Raw genomic sequence first — 26,853 nt, forward strand, 5'->3', positions numbered from 1 at the left:
CAGCGCAGGAGAAAAACTCCAGGCTTTTGTCTGAAAAAGGGTGCTGTGGCCACTGTTTGTGAAAATCTTCACAGTTGAATCGTCCGGTTGGAAAACGTAACCCATATGGCCGTCACTCATATCCAGCACTCCATTAAAACAATCAGGGGCATCCCAAACAATGTCTTTGATGGTTTTGTCATTGTGTTCTTGACACGAGGAACACAGTACACCTACAATTTGTCTAGGAGACATGTTTAATTTCTTCTTTAGTGTTCTGGGTTTATTTTAACTTCTTATTTAGTGTTCTGGGGTTTATCGAGGTCGCTCGTAGTGTTCACAGCACTTACTTATACTCCGGCTGCCCAATACCCCGGACATTACTGTTTCATACACAACAGCCAGGCCATAAGTTAACTACAACAGGGGGCCATACTCTTTGAAATGTTCAAACACATTCCACAGTTCAACGAGGTCACTACACAACAATCATCATGACAGCTTTAAGCTTTAACATAAACAGATGCACTATCTGCACTATTTAGAACGGAAGGACAGGATGCACTATCTGGTTAAATAAACACTCACTCGATACCGTGAGAACGGAAGGACAGGATGTACGTATATGGGCGTAACCACGTGACACATAAAATAGGTCCTAAATCAATGCTTTGACAGATGCCGTCTACTGTATTCCCTCTGTTAGGGTATTCAGTAGTTGGAGTGTAAGTAATCGGCGTGTCAGCAGTTGGAGTGTCAATAGTTGGAGTGTTGGTAGTTGGTGTGTCGTAGTTGGTGTGCCGGTAGTTGGAGTGCCGGTAGTTGCAGTAGTTGGAAGGTCAGTAGTTGGCGTATCAGTAGTTGGAGTGTCATTAGTTGGAGGAGCACTAGTTGGAGTGTCAGAGGTTATAGGAGCAGTAGTAGTTGGGGTAGTTATGTCAATGGTGGTTGGAATGGCAGAGGATGTGGTGAGATCCCCCTGTGATAAAGAGACTTTAAAAAGAGAATTAACTCAGTTAACCACATAAACAAGGGAACATAGTGCCAGTTGCTATAAACATAGGAGATGATCCATGCTGTTCCAGTTTCATTGTGTCTGAATCAGTGTAGAAATGTTTTCTACTGTAGTTTATGAGAGAAAGAAGTCATTATCACTGCCAATAAACGGCTGATAGCAAAGGCTACTCTGTTATCAACTGTATCTGAGACCTGACAGTAGTCTATTCACAGTATGTAAACAATGGCTTAACCGTAAATCGAACGTGTTTGGATAAAAGTCTGAAACAATGTCTTCATTGATGCTATTTTATCCCTCGCAGCAAACAGAGAAAACATCAGTCAATCATTGATTATAAACCAAACTAAAAAAGTAAGGTCATATATTGGTAATAATCATTTGATAAGTTAAATGCATCATACATTTTTGCACATCTGAATTGAAAGCAATTTTCCAACATAATTCTCAATCACAGAAGACTCTTAACAACAGTATCAAACACTGAGTATACCAATCATTAGGAACACCTTCCTGATGTTGAGTTGCACCTCCACACACTTCTGCCCTCAGAACAGCCTCAACTCGTCAGGGCATGGACTCTACAAGGTGTCGAAAGGGATGCTGGCCCATGTTGACTCCAATGCTTCCCACAGCTATGTCAAGTTGGCTGGATGTCCTTTGTGTGGTGAACCATTCTTTACCCACAGGAAACCGTTGAGCATGAAAAACCCAGCAGCATTGCAGTTCTCGCCTGGCACCGATTACCATACCCCGTTCAAATATACAGTGGGGCAAAAAAGTATTTAGTCAGCCACCAATTATGCAAGTTCTCCCACTTAAAAAGATGAGAGAGGCCTGTAATTTTCATCATAGGTACACTTCAATTATGACAGACAAAATGAGAAAAAAACATCCAGAAAATCACATTGTAGGATTTTAAATGAATTTATTTGCAAATTATGGTGGAAAATAAGTATTTGGTCAATAACAAAAGTTTATCTCAATACTGTTATATACCCTTTGTTGGCAATGACAGAGGTCAAACATTTTCTGTAAGTCTTCACAAGGTTTTCACACACTGTTGCTGGTATTTTGGCCCATTCCTCCATGCAGATCTCCTCTAGAGCAGTGATGTTTTGGAACTGTTGCTGGGCAACACAGACTTTCAACTCCCTCCAAAGATTTTCTATGGGGTTGAGATCTGGAGACTGGCTAGGCCACTCCAGGACCTTGAAATGCTTTTACGAAGCCACTCCTTCATTGCCCGGGCGGTGTGTTTGGGATCATTGTCATGCTGAAAGACCCAGCCACGTTTCATCTTCAATGCCCTTACTGATGGAAGGAGGTTTTCACTCAAAATCTCACGATACATGGCCCCATTCATTCTTTCCTTTACTCGGATCAGTCGTCCTGGTCACTTTGCAGAAAAACAGCCCCAAAGCATGATGTTTCCACCCCCATGCTTCACAGTAGGTATAGTGTTCTTTGGATGCAACTCAGCATTCTTTGTCCTCCAAACACGACGAGGAGACCTGGGTCAGATGTTTCAGCTTTCTCCTTGCTTGCTTCAGTCCCGTGGCCAGTTGTGTCAGTATTTGGTCATGCATTTTCCATTGGTCAGACCTGCGTGGCAGAAGGAAAGCATATGCTTCAGATCGGCTGGTTGTCCACATAGCGTGCAGCTGTCTGGGCTGTCTGCCAACCCCCACGTGTGAAGGTTTGTTGGTGTGGGAAAAACATTGTACACAGAGCAAAGCAGAAACTTAATCCGCTGCCCTTCCATGTTCCAGGTGAGTGACCACTCTCTCACACTCCCCCAGCATGTCCAGCTGCTGTGTTTTTTTATGGCTACAACCTTGACATGCCTGCTTTCTTCCTCAGCCTTTCATACCTCCCTCTGACATGCCTGCTTTCTTCCTCAGCCTTTCATATCTCCCTCTGACATGCTTGCTTTCCTCCTCAGTGTTTCATACCTCCCTGCTTTATTCCTTAGCCTTTCATACCTCCCTCTGACACACCTGCTTTCTTCCTCAGCCTTTCATACCTCCCTCTGACACGCCTGCTTTCTTCCTCAGCCTTTCATATCTCCCTCTGACATGCCTGCTTTCTTCCTCAGCCTTTCATACCTCCCTCTGACATGCCTGCTTTCTTCCTCAGCCTTTCATATCTCCCTCTGACATGCCTGCTTTCTTCCTCAGCCTTTCATACCTCCCTCTGACACACCTGCTTTCTTCCTCAGCCTTTCATCCCTCCCTCTGACATGCCTGCTTTCTTCCTCAGCCTTTCATCCCTCCCTCTGACATGCCTGCTTTCTTCCTCAGCCTTTCATATCTCCCTCTGACACGCTTGCTTTCTTCCTCAGTGTTTCATACCTCCCTGCTTTCTTCCTCAGCCATTCATACCTCCCTCTGACACACTTGCTTTCTTCTTCAGTGTTTCATACCTCCCTGTTTTCTTCCTCAGTGTTTCATATCTCCCTCTGCACCACATCACTCCTTTGGATCTGCTTTCTTCCAGCTTGACCTGGTTGTGCATCCCAGACTCAGCCTGTCTTGGTTTACCAACCCAACAATGTTAATTTACCAACATGTACATAGCCAAAACATTATTGGGCAATAACACTTTTGATATATATAAATGGTGTGTGTATTACTATAGGCAATAATGGAGGTCTATGAGACATTGACAGAGGTTGAACTTGCAGCCAATCAATCTGTGAGTAACAAGTTGGAAATTAACCCTTTAAGCAGCAGCTCAACTGAGTGGCTGACAACTAAATGTAAATTCAAATAAATATAACTTTTGTTTACCATATTTTATCATGCCATTTAGTAAAATGATCATGTGGTTTTCATTATTATACACAAACATTCAAAGATGGTTAAAAACCAAGACGTGAACGTGAGCAAAACTGAAGCTGATTAATCACACATTTCATGTACTAATTGTGTATAAAATGGGATATATTGTCACGACTTCCGCCGAGGTCGGTCCCTCTCCTTGTTCAGGCGGCATTCGGCGGTCGACGTCACTGGTCTTCTAGCCATCGCCGATCCACCTTTCATTTTCCATTTGTTTTGTCTTGTTTTCCCGCACACCTGGTTTGCATTCCCTCATCACTCATATTGCATATAACCCTCGGTTTCCCCCCATGTCTGTGTGTGGAATTGTTATATGTAAATGTATGTGTACTCCAGGCTGGTTTGCGCCGGGTTATTGTAACCCGTGTGAGTCCCGTGTTTTGTTTGCCTCAATAAAGGGCTCCGTTTGCTACCCATCTGCTCTCCTGCGCCTGACTTCCCTGCAGCCAGTCACACACTCCTTTACATATTACATGACTGTACAATGTTGTTGAACTCTAAAATATCATTTTTGGTATCATAAAATTACTAATATTTGATGTTATTTATTAATTTGAGGAACTCTTGAAAAAATGCTCTACCAGGCGGTTGAGTTGCCCATTGAAGGAATGCTATTTAGACAACGCTAGCTATTATGGAGAATGGAGAAATATTGTTGTGGGATTTTTTTGTCTGTGCAAATATAAATATATTTTCATATCAGTATTTACAATCTGCCTGTTCAATTTGTTTCACAAATGTTTTCAGGACATGTAATTTTACAGGTATTATGAACATATAAACAGTAAATATGAATGTATATATATTTGAATACTCATATATTGACACAAATATCATATTGTATTCATATTTGATATCAGTCATCCTTTATCTTGGCCTGTCTTCCATTATAAGTAACTGAAGCAGACATGACTTTAATTAATGTACCATTTTCAGATGATTTAAAAAGCATATGTAAAATCCAATACATAACTAGTTTAACCTAATTGGGCAACGGAACAGGCTGGTTGAGATGTTAGCAATCAAAAACAAATTATTTATGGCCTATATTAAGGTTAAATACACATATTTTTCAGAAGAAAAATGATGTGGCAGTTAAAGGGTTAATGTGTTGACAGATCAGTGTCCAGCTGTGTGTATGATTCAACCTTTTCTCTGTGCTCGTCTCGCCATAGACTGAACCTCTTGGTGTGAAGTGGGATCTCAACATTAGAGACAGATTTCAAAGCATCTGCCATCATTTTCTTGACAATTGATGTTCTTGCTGTGAACAAAATGAAAATCTGCAAGCCCTGTGAAGCGAAAGCAAAAACACAAAGACATTATCAAGTATTTTCAGGAACAAACAAAAGGTAGTGTTTCCATAAGGAGCAGCTCAATTTATTTATGTTTAGTTTGTGTCTAATTTTCAAATCATGCCTGGATTCTGTGGTACAATAGACACTAGTATTTCTAGTTTACATTTGAGTCATTTAACAGACTCTCTTATCCAGAGTGACTTACAGTAGTGAGTGCATACATTTACTACCTGAGTGGTGGTGAGAACACAGAAGGAGATGTTGAGTATGGTGTACATGGTCTGGTTCTGTGTAATGAGCAACAGATAGCCCAGGATCCAGGAGAGACCGAGCACCACAGCCAGAGAGAAACTACTGAGGAACTTCTTCTTCATCGATGTGTGTCTTGTACTGGGAAACATAACCAACATACTTAGATTGCTGTAATAGACTGTTGTAATGCTGTGGTATAAGAACAGTATGCTTCCATTGACTGAGTGGGTTAGAGCCGTGGTGACCACTACAATTAATGATTTGCTTACTAACAACAATTAATAATAAAGAATAATAATACATTTGATTTATTACAAGCTTTTAATGGAAAGACAATAAAACATCAATAGGCTCATTAGTAGGCATTTAAATCAAGACATCTTAATGAATACAACTTTGTACTTTGTGCCTCCAAAATGCCCCAATTAACGTTACCTGGTTAAATTCGGGTTGGTCTTGCCTGTTGTAACTGCAAAACATATCAACACCACTGTGTTGAACATAAGCATGAATGCCACAGGGATCAGGAACCCCCAAAACATTGGCAGCTTGAAGTCAAAGTTCCCCGTTGGATCGAGGGCAGCAAGCCAGCAGCTGAGAGGTCAAATGAATGAGTTAGAGAGTGGGACAATGTGACAGACAAAACAGAACGCCTGTTATTTGAGTAACGTGGTAAACACGAAACCTTTGAACCAAATAGAACATTCTTTTAATAACTTGTTTGAACTTTTTATATTGCTCTTGGCCAATTATTAGCATGCATTACAAACATGCATACGGACATTGAGAGGGATAACCTTTTACAGCATGAGTTATAAAATGTTATGAAGCAATTGCCCCACTTTATTTAAATTGAACCTATTATACAATAACCACTGAAGAGGAAGTAAATTACAGTACAGCACAGCACAGCACAGTACTCAGGTGTAATACTGGTAGTATGGTACAGTACAGTAAGGTATAGTATAGAACAGTACAGCACAGTACACAACAGTGCAGTATAATATAGTACAGCATAGTATAGTACAATAGAGTACAGAGAAGTAGTCCAGTAGTAGTATTGACTCACAATTCCTCCTGCCTGTAACCCAGTGGATCATCCACTCTGTAACTAATTCCTAAGGTGAGGGCCACCACAACCGCAGGCAGTCCTAAAAAACAGAATGTTGTTGTTATTGTCTTGTAGATTTGCATGCAGCCATATACAGAGTATAGACACTACACATACAGTACATCCTCTAAAGACATAACATCACTATACAAGTTGCTTTTAAGTTCTATTTCAGGCATATTAGAGCCTGAAAATATCACCTAGCATTAGTTTTGGTTCAAGGAGCCCAGGGCTAATGCCACAGCTTCTGAAACAACAAAATTATGTATTTTTCTCCATGCTGTCCTACCCCATCCGATGGCCACGGTATAGGCTGTGAAGTGTGACGGGCTGGTGGCCAGGCTGTTTCTGATCATCAGGAAGACATGTGTGGCGAACAGCGTGTTCCAGGTGAATGTCCCCAACAGGAAGTACTGCAGCAGGACCGCCACTGCAGTACAAGGCCCCCTGTCCCGCTCTGTGTGTTTGTCGGAGGGGGGGAGAATGTTGTCCTCCTGTATTTCAGGTTTGTCCAGCTGTTTATGAGGGTTGTCCACTCCCAAAATGAAGAACAGGGTGAAGATCAGAAGACACATGCAGACGCTCACTAAGAGAACCGTTGGGTTGGTTTTGCGTGATTTCCTGGGGACAGGAGACAGACAACAATATGTTAGGTAGGTTACAGTATATGTGGATGTGTTGGTTCATTAATAGTGTGTTTTAAAATGGTTTCACCTATCAAGTCCTGTTGGATCAGACAAAGGGCTTCTTTACACTGTTGAGAAGCACCAAATATTTTGAATTGGTTCTGGAACCCTGTAGGATCTTACCTGGTTGCGATCTGGAATGTTATTGTTAAACTCAACCCTATGATGGACATGGAGCATCCCAATATGGTGATCCAGTTTAGTGCTTCAGCGTATTTAAAGTCCCTCCTGTACGACTGTAGAAAGAAAATAAAAAATTAAATTAACACTAAGTTTGTCACAGTCATACTGTATAAAGTCATCACCCTCATGTGTCTGGATATGCTGCGGTAAACCATAGGTCAGCAGTTCCAACACTAGGGGTCACAACCCCATGTGGGTTCGCCTAATATGAAAATGGGGTCGCAGGAGAATATCCAAAATCCTGCAAAATATATATATATATATATATATATATTTAAAAATTCGTGTCTTTGTTTCTCAAAATCACTGTCATGTGGATAACCTTAAAAATCAAAATGAAAATGATTCAAATTTAAAACATAAATTCAACCAGAGAGCGCCCTTAGATCGTGGGAAAAGGCCGCACTTGACCGCTGCACTTGAATCATTCCCACTTAAGGTGACCACATTTAAAATACACAAATGCAGGCCAACAGAAGGATTTATGGGACAGTGTTACCTACCCCGTACCTAACTTCAAAATTATCATTCTTCATGTTTTGCCAGACTGCGTCTGATTGCCAATCGTTTGATCTCAATCAGATTCATGAGTATGCATTTAGATCTTATTGAGTTACTGTTTCATGCACAACTTAGAGCAGATGGTGTTAAACTATATAGCCTTCCTGAATTTTTTTCAATCAAAGCACATTCTGCCTAGTGGCGTGTGCGCTTTTGAGGTTTGGCTGCATGATCATTTTGGGGGACTATTCAGTTAATCATCCTAAATCTCATGAGCTGGTGTTTTTAATGTAACAGTAACGTTATACTATGCTATTATATTTAATTATGTTATGTAGAACACTAAATAATAACTATGTGATCAGCTTTTTTATACAGTGGATGCTGATTGGTTAAAACTGCCTTCCAGTCGGTGTCTATTCCACAAGTTATCACCAACTAAATCTATGATGTTAAAATGCATATTTACTCTGTTCCATCTGACTGCGCAATCCACTATCTCATCAGCCCAGCCAGTCAATGTATAAACTTGATCTCCACTATAAAAGCATCTAGATTTTATCTCACATTTCTTTTATGGTAACATTTTGTTTTCTACATTGTAGATTTGACAGGGAGGCGCCGTTTCTCAGCCAGTTGAAATCATGAATCAGCTGGCATCATTTTTATGGATATATACCAAGAAATGTCAATTGATAAAAGGTCAAACAAAACAAAGGGCAGCTAATTTGCATTCTTTCCAGCTTCAGTTTGAAGTGATTGTGTTAGCTGTGTTGTTGTTTGCTAGCTCCTCTAAACAACAGTGTCCTGACTAGTGAGCACATTTTCTATGCCAGGCGAAATTGCATCCAAATAAATATCACTAGAAAACAGCTTAAACAAATGCAAATGCAGTTACTTTTCTGTTGTTTTGGCTGCAATTTTTGACATGACTGTAAGTTACTAATACAAGACCACTATTGTTGTGAAAATATGTATTATTATTCTCAAAATTTTCAGCGGATGCTGCACCCTCAGCACCCTACTTCCCACTGCTATGCTTATATCTTTCAGTCTAATATGGCTATTTACTTACTTTTCTAGCTCTTCATCAGAAACGTTTTGAAGTAGTTAGGAGGTCTAAATGTCCTCTCCAAGTTTGCTGGAATTTAGTCCGAAAGGTTTTGAGAAATATTGGTTGATGATAGGCCTAGGTCTCATCTTGTGCTGAGCAGATTATCAGATCTCAACACTGATTGGAGAAAAGTCTTTGACATAACCATGGCTGTAGGCTACCACATCCTTATGATATACAGGTATATCATAGCACAATGGGACTGCAAGAGACAGGTTGGAATGTCTGACTGAAATACGGGACAAAGACGTTTTTTTTTTCTAAATTGGTGGTGGTGTTTGAATTTGTTGATAAAATGTGGAACGTGATTGTTTGGTTGCGGGACAAAGGTCCAAAATGCAGGACTGTCACACCTGCCTTCCCTCGTCATGCGCATCGGCGATATTATACTCACAAGGACTCAAGATGCGGCGTGGTAAGTGTCCATGGTTGTTTATTTAAAAACATAAACGGAACACTCAATCAATACAAAACAATAAACGTGAACAAAACCGAAACAATACCGTGTGACGAACAAACACAGACACGGAAACAATCACCGACAAAACAACAGTAAACCCAGGCTACCTAAGTATGATTCTCAATCAGAGACAACTAACGACACCTGCCTCTGATTGAGAACCATACTAGGCCGAACACAGAAAACCAACCTAGAAACACAAAACATAGAATGCCCACGCAACTCACGTCCTGACCAACTAAAACAAACAAATAACACAAGAACTAGGGTCAGAACGTGACAGTACCCCCCCCCCCCCCCTCAAGGTGCGGACTCTGGCCGCAAAACCTGAACCTATAGGAGAGGGTCTGGGTGGGCATCTGTCCGCGGTGACGGCTCTGGCGCTAGACGTGGACCCCACTCCACCGTAGTCTTAGTCCGCCTCTGTGGCCTCCTAGGAACGGCGACCCATGCCGCCGATCCTGACCTGGGAACCCTAATGAATAGGCCCACAGGACTGAGGGACACCTCTGGACTGCTCTGGCAGCTCCTGGCTGGCTGATGGCTCTGGCAGCTCCTAGCTGGCTGACGGCTCTGGCAGCTCCTGGCTGGTTGACAGCTCTGGCAGCTCCTGGCTGGCTGACGGCTCTGGCAGATCCTGGCTGACTGGCGGCTCTGTCACGTCTGCTCCCGCTCCACCCCCCCCCTGCGCTTGAGGGCACCAGGCTGCTCTGCATCATGCACACCTGCCTTCCCTCGTCATGCGCATCGGCGATTCTATACTCACCTGGACTCACTCATCATCTGCTATTACCTCCCTTATATATGTCAGTTCCCCAGCTCTATTAGCTGACGCTGTTCCTGTCTCGTTCCATGTCTGTTATTTATGAAATGTTTTACTCCCCGTACCTGCTTCGTCTCTCCAGCGCCAACACATGTGACATTGCTCCTATCTATCTTTCCGATTTGGTCCTGCCGTACATACCTACACGTACGCTATGGTCACAAGATGCAGGCCTCCTTATTGTCCCTAGAATGTCTAAGCAAACAGCTGGAGGCAGGGCTTTCTCCTATAGAGCAACATTTTTATGGAATGGTCTGCCTATCCATGTGAGAGACGCACATTCGGGCTCAACCTTTAAATCTTTATTGAAGACTCTTCTCTTCAGTAGGACCTATGATTGAGTGTAGTCTGGCCCAGGGGTGTGAAGGTGAACAGAAAGGCACTGGAGCGACGAACCACCCTTGCTGTCTCTGCCTGGCAGGTTCCCCTCTCTACACTGGAATTCTCTGCCTCTAACCCCCTCAGGTTTGAGACGTGGTGGAGATCTTTGTGGGCTATACTCAGCCTTGTCTCAGGGTAGTAAGTTGGTGGTTGTTGTCGACATGAAATTGACCGCAATGGATTGCACAAAACACAGGACAAATATCAATGCAGTGGTACAGGCACCACGACCGCAAAATGTGACTGAAGTGACATCTCTCACTGGACTGATCAATTACTACAGAAGATTCCTCACAAACCTTTCAGCGGTACTCCAGACCCTCTCAATCAGCTCCTGGAAAATAATAGGACATGTCAGTGGACAGCAGTGTGAAAAGTTTAAAACGGCTCATCACAGCTGAACATGTCCAGATGCATTGCGACCCCAAACTGCCAGTGAAGTTTGTTTGTGATGCGTCCCCTTATGGCTTAGGGGCCATCCTTCACACACACTGAAATATGGGTCAGAGAGGCTAGTGGCCTTTGCATCATGAATGTTGAATGATGCAGAGAAAAACTACTCACAAATCGACAAAGAAGCACTGTCGATAATGTGGGGCATCAAGAAATTCCACACCTATATGGCAAGCGTTTCACAAATGGTTACGGATCACCAGGCGTTGATTTTCAGTCAAAAGAAAGGCATTCTGGCAATGACAGCATCCAGGTTACAAAGATCCGCCTTGTTCCTTGCTGGTCATATGTAATGTCACTGAGTTTATGCAGTCATCCCTCCACACAAATGTAGTTGGATTACACAGACTGTGCTGTACAAGAGAAAGACACAGGAGTGTAGATGCAGTGAACATTTTTCATACCTCTCTGCTTGAGGCAGTACCTGTCAAATCAAATCAAATTGTATTTGTTGCATGTGGCAAATACAACAGCTTGGGGGTAGAAGCTGTTAAGGAGCCTTTTGGTCCTAGACATGGCGCTCCGGTACCGCTTGCCATGCGGTAGCAGAGAGAATAGTCTATGACTTGGTGACTGGAGGCTTTGACAATTTTTAGGGACTTCCTCTAACACAGCCTAGTATATAGGTCCTGGATGTCAGGAAGCTTGGCCCCAGTGATGTACCCGCGCTGTACGCACTACCCTCTGTAGCGCCCTACGGTCAGATGCCAAGCAGTTGCCATACCAGGCAGTGATGCTCTCGATGGTGCAGCTGTAGAACTTTGAGGATCTGGGGACCCATGCCAAATCCTTTCAGTCTCCTGAGGTGGAAATGGTGTTGTCTTGCCCTCTTCACAACTGTCTTGGTGTGTTTGGACCATAATAGTTCATTGGTGATGTGGACACCAAGGAACTTGAAACTCTCGACCCGCTCCAAATCAGCCCCATTGATGTTAATGTTCGGCCCTCCTTTTCCTATAGTGCACGATCAGCTCCTTTGTCTTGCTCACATTGAGGGAGAGGTTGTTGTCCTGGCACCACACTGCCAGGTCACGGACCTCCTCCCTAAAGGCTGTCTCATTGTTATCAGTGATCAGGCCTACCACTGTTGTGTCATCAGCAAACTTTATGATGGTGTTGGAGTTGTGCTTGGCCACACAGTCGTGGGTGAACAGGGAGTACAGGAGGGGGATAAGCACACACACCTGAGGGGCCCCAGTGTTGAGGATCAGCTTGGCAGATGTGTTGTTGCCTACCCTTACCCTCACTGCCCATCAGGAAGTCCAGGATCCAGTTGCAGAGGGAGGTGTTTAGTCGCAGGATCCTTAACTTAGTGATGAGCTTTGTGGGCACTATGGTGTTGAACGCTGAGCTATAGTCAATAAACAACATTCTCACATAGGTGTTCCATTTGTCCAGGTGGGAAAAGGCAGTGTGGAGTGCAAATGAGATGGTGTCATCTGTGGATCTGTTGGGGCGGTATGCAAATTAGAGTGGGTCTAGGGTTTCCAGCATGATGGTGTTGATGTGAGCCATGACCAGCCTTTCAAAGCACTTCATGGCCACCGACGTGAGTGCTACGATAGTAGAGGGACACATCCGAGGTGAGGATTTACAGATTTACCTCCGTGAACAACTGTGTCACGGCTGGGGTCCGCCCCTATATATAGACCCCAAGGCTGTGACACACGTTCTTTCATTTTTTCGGCGGATGTCCGTATGGTTTGAGGTACAACCTTTATGAAGTTCACTTGGTAAGTCACTGGTTAGTGTACTGTAATATCTTGCGTTGAAGTGTACTCATTGGCTGTTTGCAGCCTGGAGCAGCTGTGGCCAGCCTCTCCTCACAAGTGCTCCACTTGCTGCGCGCGGTTGATCAGTATCTTCCGCCCATGGTTTGTCGTACTTGCTTGTGTTTCGTTAGCGTCACACTACGACTCCGTATGCATCCATTAGTGTGGTGGCTCTTGCTGCCAAAAACTGTAATTTACCTTACACAACTTGTCGACTGGCTTGTTCTATGTGTGTGTTGTGAATTGCTTTAACACGCTGCTCCAATACCTGCAGTCTCGCTTGGCAGCCTCTACACTGAGAGGATATTTGGCTGCCATATCTGCCTGCCATGTTGGGTGGATGGACAGGCCAGTGGGGCGCCATCCCTTGGTCTCCAGGTTTATGAAGAAGGTTCGCCGCCAGCGTCTAGCTAGGACCCGCTCAATGGCGAGCTGGGATCTGGATGTAGTCTTGGCAGCTTTGGCAAAGCCGCCATTCGAACTGTTGGAGTTTTCCTCCCTGAAACACCTCTCTATGAAGGTGGCTTTCTTGGTAGCTATTACTTTCATGAAGAGGGTGGATGAGCACCATGCTCTTTCGGTAAGTTCTGAGTGCTACCGGATGGACCCCCCAACCCTTAATTCCTCCCGAAGGTTCTGTCAGACAGGCATGCGAACATCCCTTTTATCCTGACTGCTTACAACCCCCCGGCAGTGAGGGGGATTCTGGGCCTCCCTTCCGGGCATGCTGTACCCTGTGAGGGCACTGGCTGCCTATGTGGAGCGGACACGGTCAGTGAGAACAACATACCAGCTCTTTGTCTGCTATGGTGAGAGAGTCCTGAGGGCTGGGCTATCAAAGCAGAGGCTCTCTCACTGGATCATGGACACGACTAAGACAGCATACCTGCCTGGCTGGCAAGCCAGTGCTGGGATCTGTGGGGGCACATTCAACACGAGGTGTGGCTGCGCCCTGGGCTCTACTGAGAGCCGACTGGCACAGCCCCTCGCTGATATCTGTGCTGCGGCCAGCTAGGCTTCCTCTTGCTCCTTTGCTAGGTACTATCGGATAAATGTGGCACCTCCCTCTGCGGTTGGTTCAGCGGCCCTTGGCATCGCTGGGACCCCTTCCTCATTGACGGACCCAGCATCTCGGTCCCGCGCTGGGACTTCGCCGCTGGCTGACCAGGTCCCTCTAGCACCGACTAAATCCAGTACGGGTATACCAATATATTGGAGTGATCCAATATAGTGAAACACAACAAAGGTTACGTATGTGAGCTATATAGATCACTACAATTCTCTACGGTGCTAGAGGCTCCTCAAAAAGTATGTAGAGAACGTGTGTCGCGGTCATGGGGTCTATACATAGGGGCAGACCCCCGCCGTGACAGGTGTACACAGGAGTAAATCTGGAAATCCTCACCTCGGATGTGTCCCTCTGCCACGGAGTGACACCAATATATTGGAGTGAACCATATAGCTCACATAACTGTGGTTTCATATGTAACTTTCAATGTTTGATGTGGGGATTGAGAGTCATCATACCCCAGAAATACAAATATCAGCTTTTGCAGCAACTACATGAAAGGCATGTTGTAATTGTCCAAATAAATCTGCTCACGAGGAGCCACTTCTGGTGGCTGGATCAACAGATAGAAAACATGGCAAAGAACTGTAGCGGATGTTTGGAAACCTTTCACATGCCTGCTCCTACCCCAGTCCACTTATGGGAATAGCCCATTGCAGAGAATTCATGTGGATGTGCGCCCCTTTGAAAAGCACATGTTTCTGGTTATAGTTGATGCCAATTCAAATGGACAGAGGTTTTTTGCACTGACTCCTACACCTCAGCTCAGACTATAGTGTCTCAGAACAACTTTTACACCCTTCGGATTGGCTCTGCAGCTGGTAAGCTACAAAGCACAAGCTTTTGTAAGTGATGAGTTTTCAAGATTCATGTCGGCCGGGAGCGCCATCTCCGAATAGTACAGGAAGTGATGGTGCGAGATTACAGAAGGGGAAGGAAATGTACACGCACAAACGGGATCCAGAACTTACCAGGTTCAAGTGAGCCCAGCCATAATTTGGCGGCATCACATTAACCAAATGCATTCCACAGAAAACAGCACAACAATCGAGAGAGAACTGGCACATAGAGCTCCTGGGAGAGACACACAGGGAACTGTAGAGAACGGTGGGACGGTACAGAGACCCCAGGCTGAAATAAGGGAACGTGTGGATGAAGGTGCTGCTATAGCAGAAACTATTATGGACCAAGCACACACTGCGGATATGCAGGAGCCTCCAGACAATCCAAGGCGCCAAAACGAAGACACCAGACAGACTGGAATTATAAACAAACAAACACAAACAAAAAGAGAAGGAATGTCATGTTCTGTTAATTACTGATGTCTCCTTTAAGAACGGAGCACCGTACTTGTACTAACTAGCTTTAGCTAATGTGAAGCTCCAGTTCACTTCCTTGTATTGGAGACTTTCTTATGATATCCATTAGTAATAAGAGGTAAGACACTACAAAATGGTTGGGTCACAAGAATCTTCAGTTATCAAAATGGGGTCATGTTTCAAAAAAGTCTAGGAACCCCTCCATAGGTCAGAGTGTGGTCAGTAAAAGGGAGATGAAGGCAGCTAGCTACTCACCATCAGCACAGCAAAGTTAGTGGTGTGATTACAGAAACATTGCAGGCCGTCTTCTGAGTGGTTGACTTTGGAGCAGCCAAAGGTGCTCCAGTCTTTCAACGTGTAGTTCCATGACACACAGGCAAAGTCATGGAGGGAGGTGTTGGGAACAGCCTGAGAAGTGAGAACAGAAACAAACTCACTGTAAATCCTTCAGCAAAAAACATGCATTCACAGTATTCATCTTTTTTTTATTTTTTTATCTAAGTCAATTGTGAAGACTAACAGGTTTAACTAAATGTGGGAAAGAATAAATACCAATTATGATAGATTGTATTATGTACAAGACAACATATGTTCCCTATAGCATCAATGGAGAACTTCGTTCAGGGGTGTAAAAACATGTGACTTAGATCATGAATAACTTCCCAACACGTTTCCCAGAGAATTTGGACCACTTTGTGTTTATTGATTCCAAGAGAAATCTTACTGTGGGCTTGAAGAGCATCTCAACATGTAACCCAGACACTTGTCCCAGGTTAGCAGAGATGACCCTTCTCCTGGTTCCTGAAGAAGCTCTGTAAGCCCTGGACCTGAAGAACCGGTCGTTTTGGTAGAGCACAAAACCAATGGAGTAGTTTCTGTTTTTACTACGTAAAACTGAGTGGAGTGAGAAAGAGGGGAGATTGTTGTTCATATCAGGACTTCATATACATGAGTAGCTTGACCTTGCCTTGAGGGCTTATCTCGATAGTGACTCTAAATCTAAACGTTTGGAGACCACAAACAGCAGTTAAGCTCTCTCAGTGAAAGCAGTACAAGGAAATTGAAGCTTGAGTTTAAACACTATGTTTGCATACCAACATTGGCTCACCTGGTGGAAATTTCATGACAATCTGGACATCGGTAGAACCTCCTTTGTCAGCTATAAGTTCAGAGGTATTGGTGTTGAGATGAATTCTGTTGGCCACAAAATTACCAGATCTTCCTGGAGAAGGAGATAACATTTATTTGGCAATTTAAAGCAGAACAATATAGTGTTACTTCTGTACCACAGTAGGTGGGTGGCACATTCATTTGGGAGGACGGGCTCATGGTAACGGCTGAAGCAGAATAAGTGGAATTGTATCAAATACATCCATGTGTTTTATGCCATTCCATTCGCTCCGTTCCAGCCATTAATACAACAAATCAAATCCATACCAAACCTTATTGAGAAAGATTTAAACTATCACTTTAAATTACAGTGTGCAGGTTCACTAGCAGTCCCACCCACCAGTCAGAGCAGTAAACTGGATCCCTACTGAGTCACTTGGTACTTGGACAGACTGGACTGCAAGGTTGGGCTGAACCACCAAGGACACATTACTGTGCTGGTCCAGGGAAAACATCTCCAGGGTCTCTGTGAGGCTGGGAGAGAAACACAGAAAAACATTAGTTTACATGCACATGCAGACACACACAGAGGCACACGTACACACATACAGTGGGGCAAATAAGTATTTAGTCAGCCACCAATTGTGCAAGTTCACCCACTTAAAAAGATGAGAGAGGCCTGTCATTTTCATCATATGTACACTTCAACTATGACAGACAAAATTAGAAAAACAAATCCAGAAAATCACATTGTAGGATTTTTAATGAATTTATTTGCAAATTATGGTGGAAAATAAGTATTTGGTCACCTACAAACCAGCAAGATTTCTGGCTCTCACAGACCTGTAACTTCTTCTTTAAGAGGCTCCTCTGTCCTCCACTCGTTACCTGTATTAATGGCACCTGTTTGAACTTGTTATCAGTATAAAAGACACCTGTCCACAACCTCAAACAGTCACACTCCAAACTCCACTATGGCCAAGACCAAAGAGCTGTCAAAGGACACCAGAAACAAAATTGTAGACCTGCACCAGGCTGGGAAGACTGAATCTGCAATAGGTAAGCAGCATGATTTGAAGAAATCAACTGTGGGAGCAATTATTAGGAAATGGAAGACATACACGATCACTGATAATCTCCCTCAATCTGTGGCTCCACGCAAGATCTCACCCTGTGGGGTCAAAATGATCACAAGAACGGTGAGCAAAAATCCCAGAACCACACGGGGAGACCTAGTGAATGACCTGCAGAGAGCTGGAACCAAAGTAACAAAGCCTACCATCAGTAACACACTACGCCGCCAGGGACTCAAATCATGCAGTGCCAGACGTGTCCCCCTGCTTAAGTCAGTACATGTCCAGGCCCGTCTGAAGTTTGCTAGAGAGCATTTGGATGATCCAGAAGAAGATTGGGAGAATGTCATATGGTCAGATGAAAACAAAATATAACTTTTTGGTAAAAACTCAACTCGTCGTGTTTGGAGGACAAAGAATGCTGAGTTGCATCCAAAGAACACCATACCCACTGTGAAGCATGGGGGTGGAAACATCATGCTTTGGGGCTGTTTTTCTGCAAAGGGACCAGGACGACTGATCCGTGTAAAGGAAAGAATGAATGGGGCCATGTATCGTGAGATTTTGAGTGAAAACCTCCTTCCATCAGCAAGGGCATTGAAGATGACAATGATCCCAAACACACCGCCCGGGCAACGAAGGAGTGGCTTCGTAAGAAGCATTTCAAGGTCCTGGAGTGGCCTAGCCAGTCTCCAGATCTCAACCCCATAGACAATCTTTGGAGAGAGTTGAAAGTCTGTGTTACCCAGCAACAGCCCCAAAACATCACTGCTCTAGAGGAGATCTGCATGGAGGAATGGGCCAAAATACCAGCAACAGTGTGTGAAAACCTTGTAAAGACTTACAGAAAACGTTTGACCTCTGTCATTGCCAACAAAGGGTATATAACAAACTATTGAGATAAACTTTTGTCCAAAACTATTGACCAAATACTTATTTTCCACCATAATTTGCAAATAAATTCATTAAAAATTCTACAATGTGATTTTCTGGAGAAAAAAAATATAATTTTGTCTGTCATAGTTGAAGTGTACCTATGATGAAAATTACAGGCCTCTCTCATCTTTTTTAAGTGGGAGAACTTGCACAATTGGTGGCTGACTAAATACTTTTTGCCCCACTGTATACTCCAACATATGTAGAAATATACACCTTTCACGCTCACATACACACACACACAGACAAACACACACACTCCAGTACTTTTGGACAGCGTCTCTCTCCTGTGTACTCTCCTCACTGGCATTCAGCAGCTGACTGATGGTAGTTACAGCTGCCACTGCGATGTCCTGCAACATGATCAAAACCAGGGGATGACCCTCAAGTGTTCAAATCACTGCAGTGACAACCTCACGTTTTTCTCCAGAACATGTCATAGTTCACGACTTGATTTCAAAACATGTTATACCTCTGTGATATTTGCAGACAGAAGCAGTGTGTTAGCGATCTGAGCTGCTGTGGTGATGTTGTCAGCTGACAGCCGCTCTGGTTGGGAGGTCAGGATCTGAGTACTGAAAGCTAACTGTAGTAAATCACCTGAACTGCTGGAGATCTGAACAGGGAGAGACAAGGATTTTTATTTATTATATTTTAGTAATGTTTTTCAACAGAACATTGTATTAAGTTGCAGCAACATGCTGAACTGTGAGTACATTTGGATATTAAATTGCCAGTACTAAATAAACTCAGCAAAAAAAGAAACATCCTCTCACTGTCAACTGCGTTTATTTTCAGTAAACTTAACATGTGTAAATATTTGTATGAACATAACAAGATTCATCAACTGAGACATGTGACTAACAGAAATTGAATAATGTGTCCCTAGACAAAGGGGATGCCAAAATCAAAAGCAACAGTCAGTATCTGGTGTGGCAACCAGCTGCATTAAGTACTGAAGTGCATCTCCTCCTCATGGACTTGCTGTGAGATGTTAACCCAGTCTTCCACCAAGGCACCTGCAATTTCCCGAACATTTCTGGGGGGAATGGCCCTAGCCCTCACCCTCCAATCTAATAGGTCCCAGACGTGCTCAATGGGATTGAGATCCGGGCTCTTCAATGGCCATGGCAGAACACTGACATTCCTGTCTTGCAGGAAATCCCTCACAGAACGAGCAGTATGGCTGGTGGCATTGTCATGCTGGAGAGTCATGTCAGGATGAGATTGCAGGAAGGGTACCACATGAGGGAGGAGGATGTCTTCCCTGTAACGCACAGCATTGAGATTGCCTGCAATGACAACAAGCTCTGTCCGATGATGCTGTGACACACCGCCCCAGACCATGATGGACCCTCCACCTCCAAATCGATCCCACTCGATTAGTACAGGCCTCGGTGTAACGCTCATTCCTTCAACGATAAACGCAAATCCCACCATCACCCCTGGTGAGACAAAACCGCGACTCGTCAGTGAAGAGCACTTTTTGCCAGTCCTGTATGGTCCAGCGACGGTGGGTTTGTGCCTATAGGCGACGTTGTTGCCGGTGATGCCTTACAACAGGCCTACAAGCCCTCAGTCTAGCCTCTCTCAGCCTATTGCGGACAGTCTGAGCACTGATGGAGGGATTGTGCGTTTCTGGTGTAACTCGGGCAGTTGTTGTTGACATCCTGTACCTGTCCCGCAGGTGTGATGTTCGGATATACCAATCCTGTGCAGGTGTTGTTACACGTGGTCTGCCACTGCAAGGATGATCAGCTGTCCGTCCTGTCTCCCTGTAGCGCTGTCTTAGGTGTCTCACAGTACAGACATTGCAATTTATTGCCCTGGCCACATCTGCAGACCTCGTGCCTCCTTGCAGCATGCCTAAGGCACGTTCACGCAGATGAGCAGGGACCCTGGGCATCTTTCTTTTGGTGTTTTTCAGAGTCCGTAGAAAGGCCTCTTTAGTGTCCTAAGTTTTCATAACTGTGATCTTAATTGCGTACCATCTGTAAGCTGTTAGTGTCTTAACGATCATTCCACAGGTGCGTGTTCGTGAATTGTTTATGGTTCGTTGAACAAGCATGGGAAACAGTGTTTAAACCCTTTACAATGAAGATCTGTGAAGTTATTTGGATTTTTACTAATTATCTTTGGAAGACAGGATCCTGAAAAAGGGACGTTTCTTTTTTGCTGAGTTCATGTGGCTCAGTTGGTAGAGAATGGCACTTGCAGTGACAGGGTTGTGGGTTTGATTCCCACAGGGGACAAGTATGAAAATGTAAGCACTCACTACTATAAGTCATTCTGGATAAGAGCGTCTACTAAATGTAAAAATAAAATGTTACGTAAAACACAATAAATAAAAACATGGAATGTTCCTCATCAACTGTTAAGCAGAATAAAGGAACAGAATACATGATCTGTAGAATCTCAATTCAACGGCTCAGACACAAGAGGCATGTGGCAGGGTCTACATTCAATCACGGACTACAGGAAGAAATCCAGCCCAGTCACGGACCAGGATGTCCTGCTCCCAGGCAGACTAAATAACTTTTTTGCCCGCTTTGAGGACAATACAGTGCCACTGACACGGCCTGCAACGAAAACATGCGGTCTCTCCTTCACTGCAGCCGAGGTGAGTAAGACATTTAAACGTGTTAACCCTCGCAAGGCTGCAGGCCCAGACGGCTTCCCCAGCCGCGCCCTCAGAGCATGCGCAGACCAGCTGGCCGGTGTGTTTACGGACATATTCAATCAATCCCTATACCAGTCTGCTGTTCCCACATGCTTCAAGAGGGCCACCATTGTTCCTGTTCCCAAGAAAGCTAAGGTAACTGAGCTAAACGACTACCGCCCCGTAGCACTCACTTCCGTCATCATGAAGTGCTTTGAGAGACTAGTCAAGGACCATATCACCTCCACCCTACCTGACACCCTAGACCCACTCCAATTTGCTTACCGCCCAAATAGGTCCACAGACGATGCAATCTCAACCACACTGCACACCGCCCTAACCCATCTGGACAAGAGGAATACCTATGTGAGAATGCTGTTCATTGACTACAGCTCGGCATTCAACACCATAGTACCCTCCAAGCTCGTCATCAAGCTCGAGACCCTGGGTCTCGACCCCGCCCTGTGCAACTGGGTACTGGACTTCCTGACGGGCCGCCCCCAGGTGGTGAGGGTAGGCAACAACATCTCCTCCCCGCTGATCCTCAACACTGGGGCCCCACAAGGGTGCGTTCTGAGCCCTCTCCTGTACTCCCTGTTCACCCACGACTGCGTGGCCACGCACGCCTCCAACTCAATCATCAAGTTTGCGGACGACACGACAGTGGTAGGCTTGATTACCAACAACGACGAGACGGCCTACAGGGAGGAGGTGAGGGCCCTCGGAGTGTGGTGTCAGGAAAATAACCTCACACTCAACGTCAACAAAACTAAGGAGATGATTGTGGACTTCAGGAAACAGCAGAGGGAACACCCCCCTATCCACATCGATGGAACAGTAGTGGAGAGGGTAGCAAGTTTTAAGTTCCTCGGCATACACATCACAGACAAACTGAATTGGTCCACACACACAGACAGCATTGTGAAGAAGGCGCAGCAGCGCCTCTTCAACCTCAGGAGGCTGAAGAAATTCGGCTTGTCACCAAAAGCACTCACAAACTTCTACAGATGCACAATCGAGAGCATCCTGGCGGGCTGTATCACCGCCTGGTACGGCAACTGCTCCGCCCTCAACCGTAAGGCTCTCCAGAGGGTGGTGAGGTCTGCACAACGCATCACCGGGGGCAATCTACCTGCCCTCCAGGACACCTACACCACCCGATGTCACAGGAAGGCCATAAAGATCATCAAGGACATCAACCACCCGAGCCACTGCCTGTTCACCCCGCTATCATCCAGAAGGCGAGGTCAGTACAGGTGCATCAAAGCTGGGACCGAGAGACTGAAAAACAGCTTCTATCTCAAGGCCATCAGACTGTTAAACAGCCACCACTAACATTGAGTGGCTGCTGCCAACACACTGACACTGACTCAACTCCAGCCACTTTAATAATGGGAATTGATGGGAAATGATGTAAATATATCACTAGCCACTTTAAACAATGCTACCTTATATAATGTTACTTACCCTACATTATTCATCTCATATGCATACGTATATACTGTACTCTATATCATCGACTGTATCCTTATGTAATACATGTATCACTAGCCACTTTAACTATGCCACTTTGTTTACATACTCATCTCATATGTATATACTGTACTCGATACCATCTACTGTATCTTGCCTATGCTGCTCTGTACCATCACTCATTCATATATCCTTATGTACATATTCTTTATCCCCTTACACTGTGTACAAGACAGTAGTTTTGGAATTGTTAGTTAGATTACTTGTTGGTTATTACTGCATTGTCGGAACTAGAAGCACAAGCATTTCGCTACACTCGCATTAACATCTGCTAACCATGTGTATGTGACAAATAAAATTTGATTTGATTTGATTTGATGATCTGAAGGTAGAAGCCAGTTGTTACTGATCTTCAAACTGTAAGATCCACTCCTCATAATGATGACTGTAACTGATACAAAGAAAGAAGAACGCTAAATCAAGACTTCAATCAGGATAATAAAAAATATGCCTATTGACTTACATTTTCTTGAATGTCACTGAGGGTTAATTCACACTGCAGCTCGTGAGGAGGACCAAACATTGGAGAGCCGGTGTCATTCAAACATCTTGCTGAGGCTCTTGGTAAACCGGCTGGAGGAACCAAGACAAAAAGATACTCAAGGTTTTGTGTTACCTAATACAACATTAATTAGGACTGTAACAGACAAATACATTTTTCTAATTTTAGGTGAATAAAAGTAATACCACTGGTTGTCTTCTCATCACACAATTCTTCTGAATAAGCAGACCAGCCAACCGTCGTTCTTGGGAAGGAAAAATCACCAATGATGGTGGAATTGCAGAAATTCCCTATAGAAGTAAAATACATTTCAACATGGAGCAAATGTATGACTGAACATGAAATATACATTCTGAATGTGAGATCCAGGATTAGGTATAGTAGTGTAGTGGTGTGTACTGTGAATGTGAGATCCAGGATTAGGTATAGTAGTGTAGTGGTGTGTACTGTGAATGGTAGATCCAGGGTTAGGTATAGTAGTGTAGTGGTGTGTACTGTGAATGGTAGATCCAGGGTTAGGTATAGTAGTGTAGTGGTGTGTACTGTGAATGTGAGATCCAGGGTTAGGTATAGTAGTGTAGTGGTGTGTACTGTGAATGGTAGATCCAGGGTTAGGTATAGTAGTGTAGTGGTGTGTACTGTGAATGGTAGATCCAGGGGTAGGTATAGTAGTGTAGTGGTGTGTACTGTGAATGGTAGATCCAGGGTTAGGTATAGTATTGTAGTGGTGTGTACTGTGAATGTGAGATTCAGGGGTAGGTATAGTATTGTAGTGGTGTGTACTGTGAATGTGATATCCAGGGTTATGTATAGTATTGTAGTGGTGTGTACTGTGAATGTGAGATCCAGGGTTATGTATAGTAGTGTAGTGGTGTGTACTGTGAATGGTAGATCCATGGTTAGGTATAGTAGTGTAATGGTGTGTACTGTGAATGTGAGATCCAGGGTTAGGTATAGTAGTGTAGTGGTGTGGAGGAGTCTGAATGGTAGATCCAGGGTTAGGTATAGTGTAAGTGTGTGGATGTACCCTCTGAACAGGTCTCTCCAGTCCACTCATCAGGACAGATACAGACTCCACTCTGTAGCTCACCACCGTTGAAACAGTCCACAGGGGTTGTGGTGGGAGAGGTGGTGGTGGAGATGGTGGTGGTAGAGGTGGTAGGATAGGTGGTGGTGGTAGAGTTGGTGTTAGACATGGTGGTGGAGGTGGGATTAGACGTGGTGGTGTTAGATGTGGTGGGAGAGGTGGTGTTAGACATGGTGGGAGAGGTGGTGGTGGAGGTGGTGTTAGACGTGGTGGGAGAGGTGGTGTTGGACATGGTGGGAGAGGTGGTGGTGGAGGTGGTGTTAGACGTGGTGGGATAGGTGGTAGGAGAGGTGGTGGTGGTGTTAGAGATGGTAGGATAGGTTTTGGTAGAGGTTGTGGAAAAGGTGTTGGTGGTGTTGGTAGAGATGTTAGGGAGACTGATACTGGTGATAGGGATAGAGGTAGGGTAACCAGTAGTTGGAAGACCAGTAGTATTTATGTAACCAGTAGCTGGAGGATCAGTAGTAGTTAGATAACCAGTAGTTGGATGACCAGTAGTAGCTGCAGAGTATTCAGTAGTTGGAGTGTCGGTAGTTGGAGTGTCAGTAGTTAGATTATCAATATTTGGCGTGTCGGTAGTTGAACTGTCAGTAGTTAGATTATCGGTAGTTGGCGTGTCGGTAGTTGGACTGTCGGTAGTTGGAGTGTCAGTAGTTGGAGTTTCAGTAGTTGGAATTTCAGTAGTTGCAAGGTCAGTAGTTGGCGTATCAGTAGTTGGAATGTCATTAGTTGGAGGGGCACTAGCTGGAGAGTCAGGCGTTAAAGGGGCAGTAGTAGTTGGAGGGTCAGAGGTTATAGGAGCAGTAGTAGTTGAGGTAGTTATGTCAATGGTGGTTGGAATGGCAGATGATGTGGTGAGATCCCCCTGTGATAAAGAGACTTTAAAAAAGAGAATTAACTCAGTTAACCACATAAACAAGGGAACATAGTGCCAGTTGCTATAAACATAGGAGATGATCCATGCTGTTACAGTTTCATTGTGTCTGCATCAGTGTAGAAAGGTTTTCTACTGTACTTTATGAAAGAAAGAAGTCATTATCACTGCCAAACGGTTGATAGCAAAGGCTACTCTGTTATCAACTGTGTCTGAGACCTGACAGTAGTCTATTCACAGTATGTAAACAATGTCTTAACAGTAAATTGAAAGTGTTTGGATAAAAGTCTGAAACAATGTCTTCACTGATGTTACTGTATCCCTTGCAGCAAACAGAGAAAACATAAATCAATCATTGCCTATAAATCAAACTTTACAATTAAATAAACCACACTGTAAAAACAGTAAGGTTATATATTGGTAATAATCATTTGATAAGTTAAATGCATCATACATTTTTGCACATCTGAATTGAAAGCAATTTTCCAACATAATTCTCAATCACAGAAGACTCTTAACAACAGTATCAAACACTGAGTATACCAATCATTAGGAACACCTTCCTGATGTTGAGTTGCACTTCCCCACACTTCTGCCCTCAGAACAGCCTCAACTCGTCAGGGCATGGACTCTACAAGGTATCGAAAGAGATGCTGTCCCATTTTGACTCCAATGCTTCCAATGTTATGTCAAGTTGTCTGGATGTCCATTGGGTGGTGAACCATTCTTGATACACAAGAAACTGTTGAGCATGAAAAACCCAGCAGCGTTGCAGTTCTTGAACAAAAACGGTGGGCCAGGCACCTACTCCCATACCTGTTCAAAGGCACTTAAATATTTTGCCTTGCCCATTCACCCACTGAATGGAACACATACACAATCCATTTCTCAATTGTCTCAAGGCTTAAAAATCCTTCTTTAAACTGCCCCCCCCTCATCTACATTGATTGAAGTAAATTTAACAAGTGACATTAATAAAGCATCATAGCTTTCACCTGGAATAACCTGGCCAGTCTATGTCATGGAAAGAGCAGGTGTTCTTCATGTTTTGTTCACTCAGTGTATGTCTGAACATCTTAAATCACTCTGAATGAATCAAATATAGAGCAAGTCTTACCTGTAGCAAAGACAGCTATAACCCATAGCTCCTTCATCTCTGCTGTTTCCAGTCATCCAGTGTCAGCAGACTACACATTATTAGGACGTCTGTTGGTCTTATGCTGCGGGCTCTCCACCTGTCACAGAGACTGTAGTAACGTTCAGGTACCAGTTAATGATTTACTATTGAAATTAAGGGGGCAGTACTGTACAGGATCAGCAAAGACACACAAATAAGTCAGCTATGTTACAGGATGAATAAAATGGACCAGTCAACCAATAGCATTACCCTTCTCTATGCAAAACATTCTTGGTTGCAGCAGGGAAGGTACAGTTCATGTTTTGGTAAACAGAACAACTTTTTTTCCACTAGAGCAGGTGTAATTAGATCTCCCGATTAGAGTTGAAGAATAAAACAAAGTAATGGAAGTGTCTTAGAGGTCTGGATTATAATGTGAGGACACTAGAAGGTATACTTCTTTAGAACAGGGTTTCCCAAACTCAGTCCTGGGGCCCTCCTGGGTGCAGGTTTTGTTTTTCGCCCTAGCACTACACAGTAAATTAAATTAACCAACTCAAGATTTGATTATTTGCAACATTGAAATGGCTTAAACCACATCAAAACTGTGTTGAAATTATAATGGACCTACAAGTATAGTCTACAAATACCTAGGTGTCTGGCTACACTGTAAACTCTCCTTCCAGACTCACATTAGGTATCT

At 44.0% G+C, this 26,853-nt stretch overlaps 1 protein-coding gene across 1 annotated transcript; it reads right to left on the bottom strand.

Annotated features, from left to right (window-relative positions):
- Positions 1 to 4,539: 4,539 nt before the first annotated feature.
- LOC110527190 (adhesion G protein-coupled receptor G7) lies at positions 4,540 to 26,317 on the bottom strand. The gene is made up of 16 exons (XM_036982518.2): positions 26,151 to 26,317; positions 24,100 to 25,038; positions 23,258 to 23,362; positions 23,034 to 23,143; positions 18,851 to 18,994; positions 18,646 to 18,731; positions 16,770 to 16,903; positions 16,368 to 16,481; positions 15,984 to 16,153; positions 15,515 to 15,667; positions 7,308 to 7,420; positions 6,788 to 7,119; positions 6,457 to 6,538; positions 5,823 to 5,981; positions 5,366 to 5,525; positions 4,540 to 5,129 (listed from the first exon to the last, which is right to left on the bottom strand). The coding sequence occupies exons 1-16, from the start codon at positions 26,185 to 26,187 to the stop codon at positions 4,941 to 4,943; spliced, it is 3,027 nt and encodes a 1,008-aa protein (XP_036838413.2). The 5' UTR covers positions 26,188 to 26,317; the 3' UTR covers positions 4,540 to 4,940.
- Between the last annotated feature and the right edge of the window lie 536 nt (positions 26,318 to 26,853).

The sequence above is a fragment of the Oncorhynchus mykiss genome, chromosome 7 (genome assembly GCF_057628025.1).
Source record: "Oncorhynchus mykiss isolate SJ-2025 chromosome 7, ASM5762802v1, whole genome shotgun sequence".
Taxonomy (NCBI): Eukaryota; Metazoa; Chordata; class Actinopteri; order Salmoniformes; family Salmonidae; genus Oncorhynchus; species Oncorhynchus mykiss.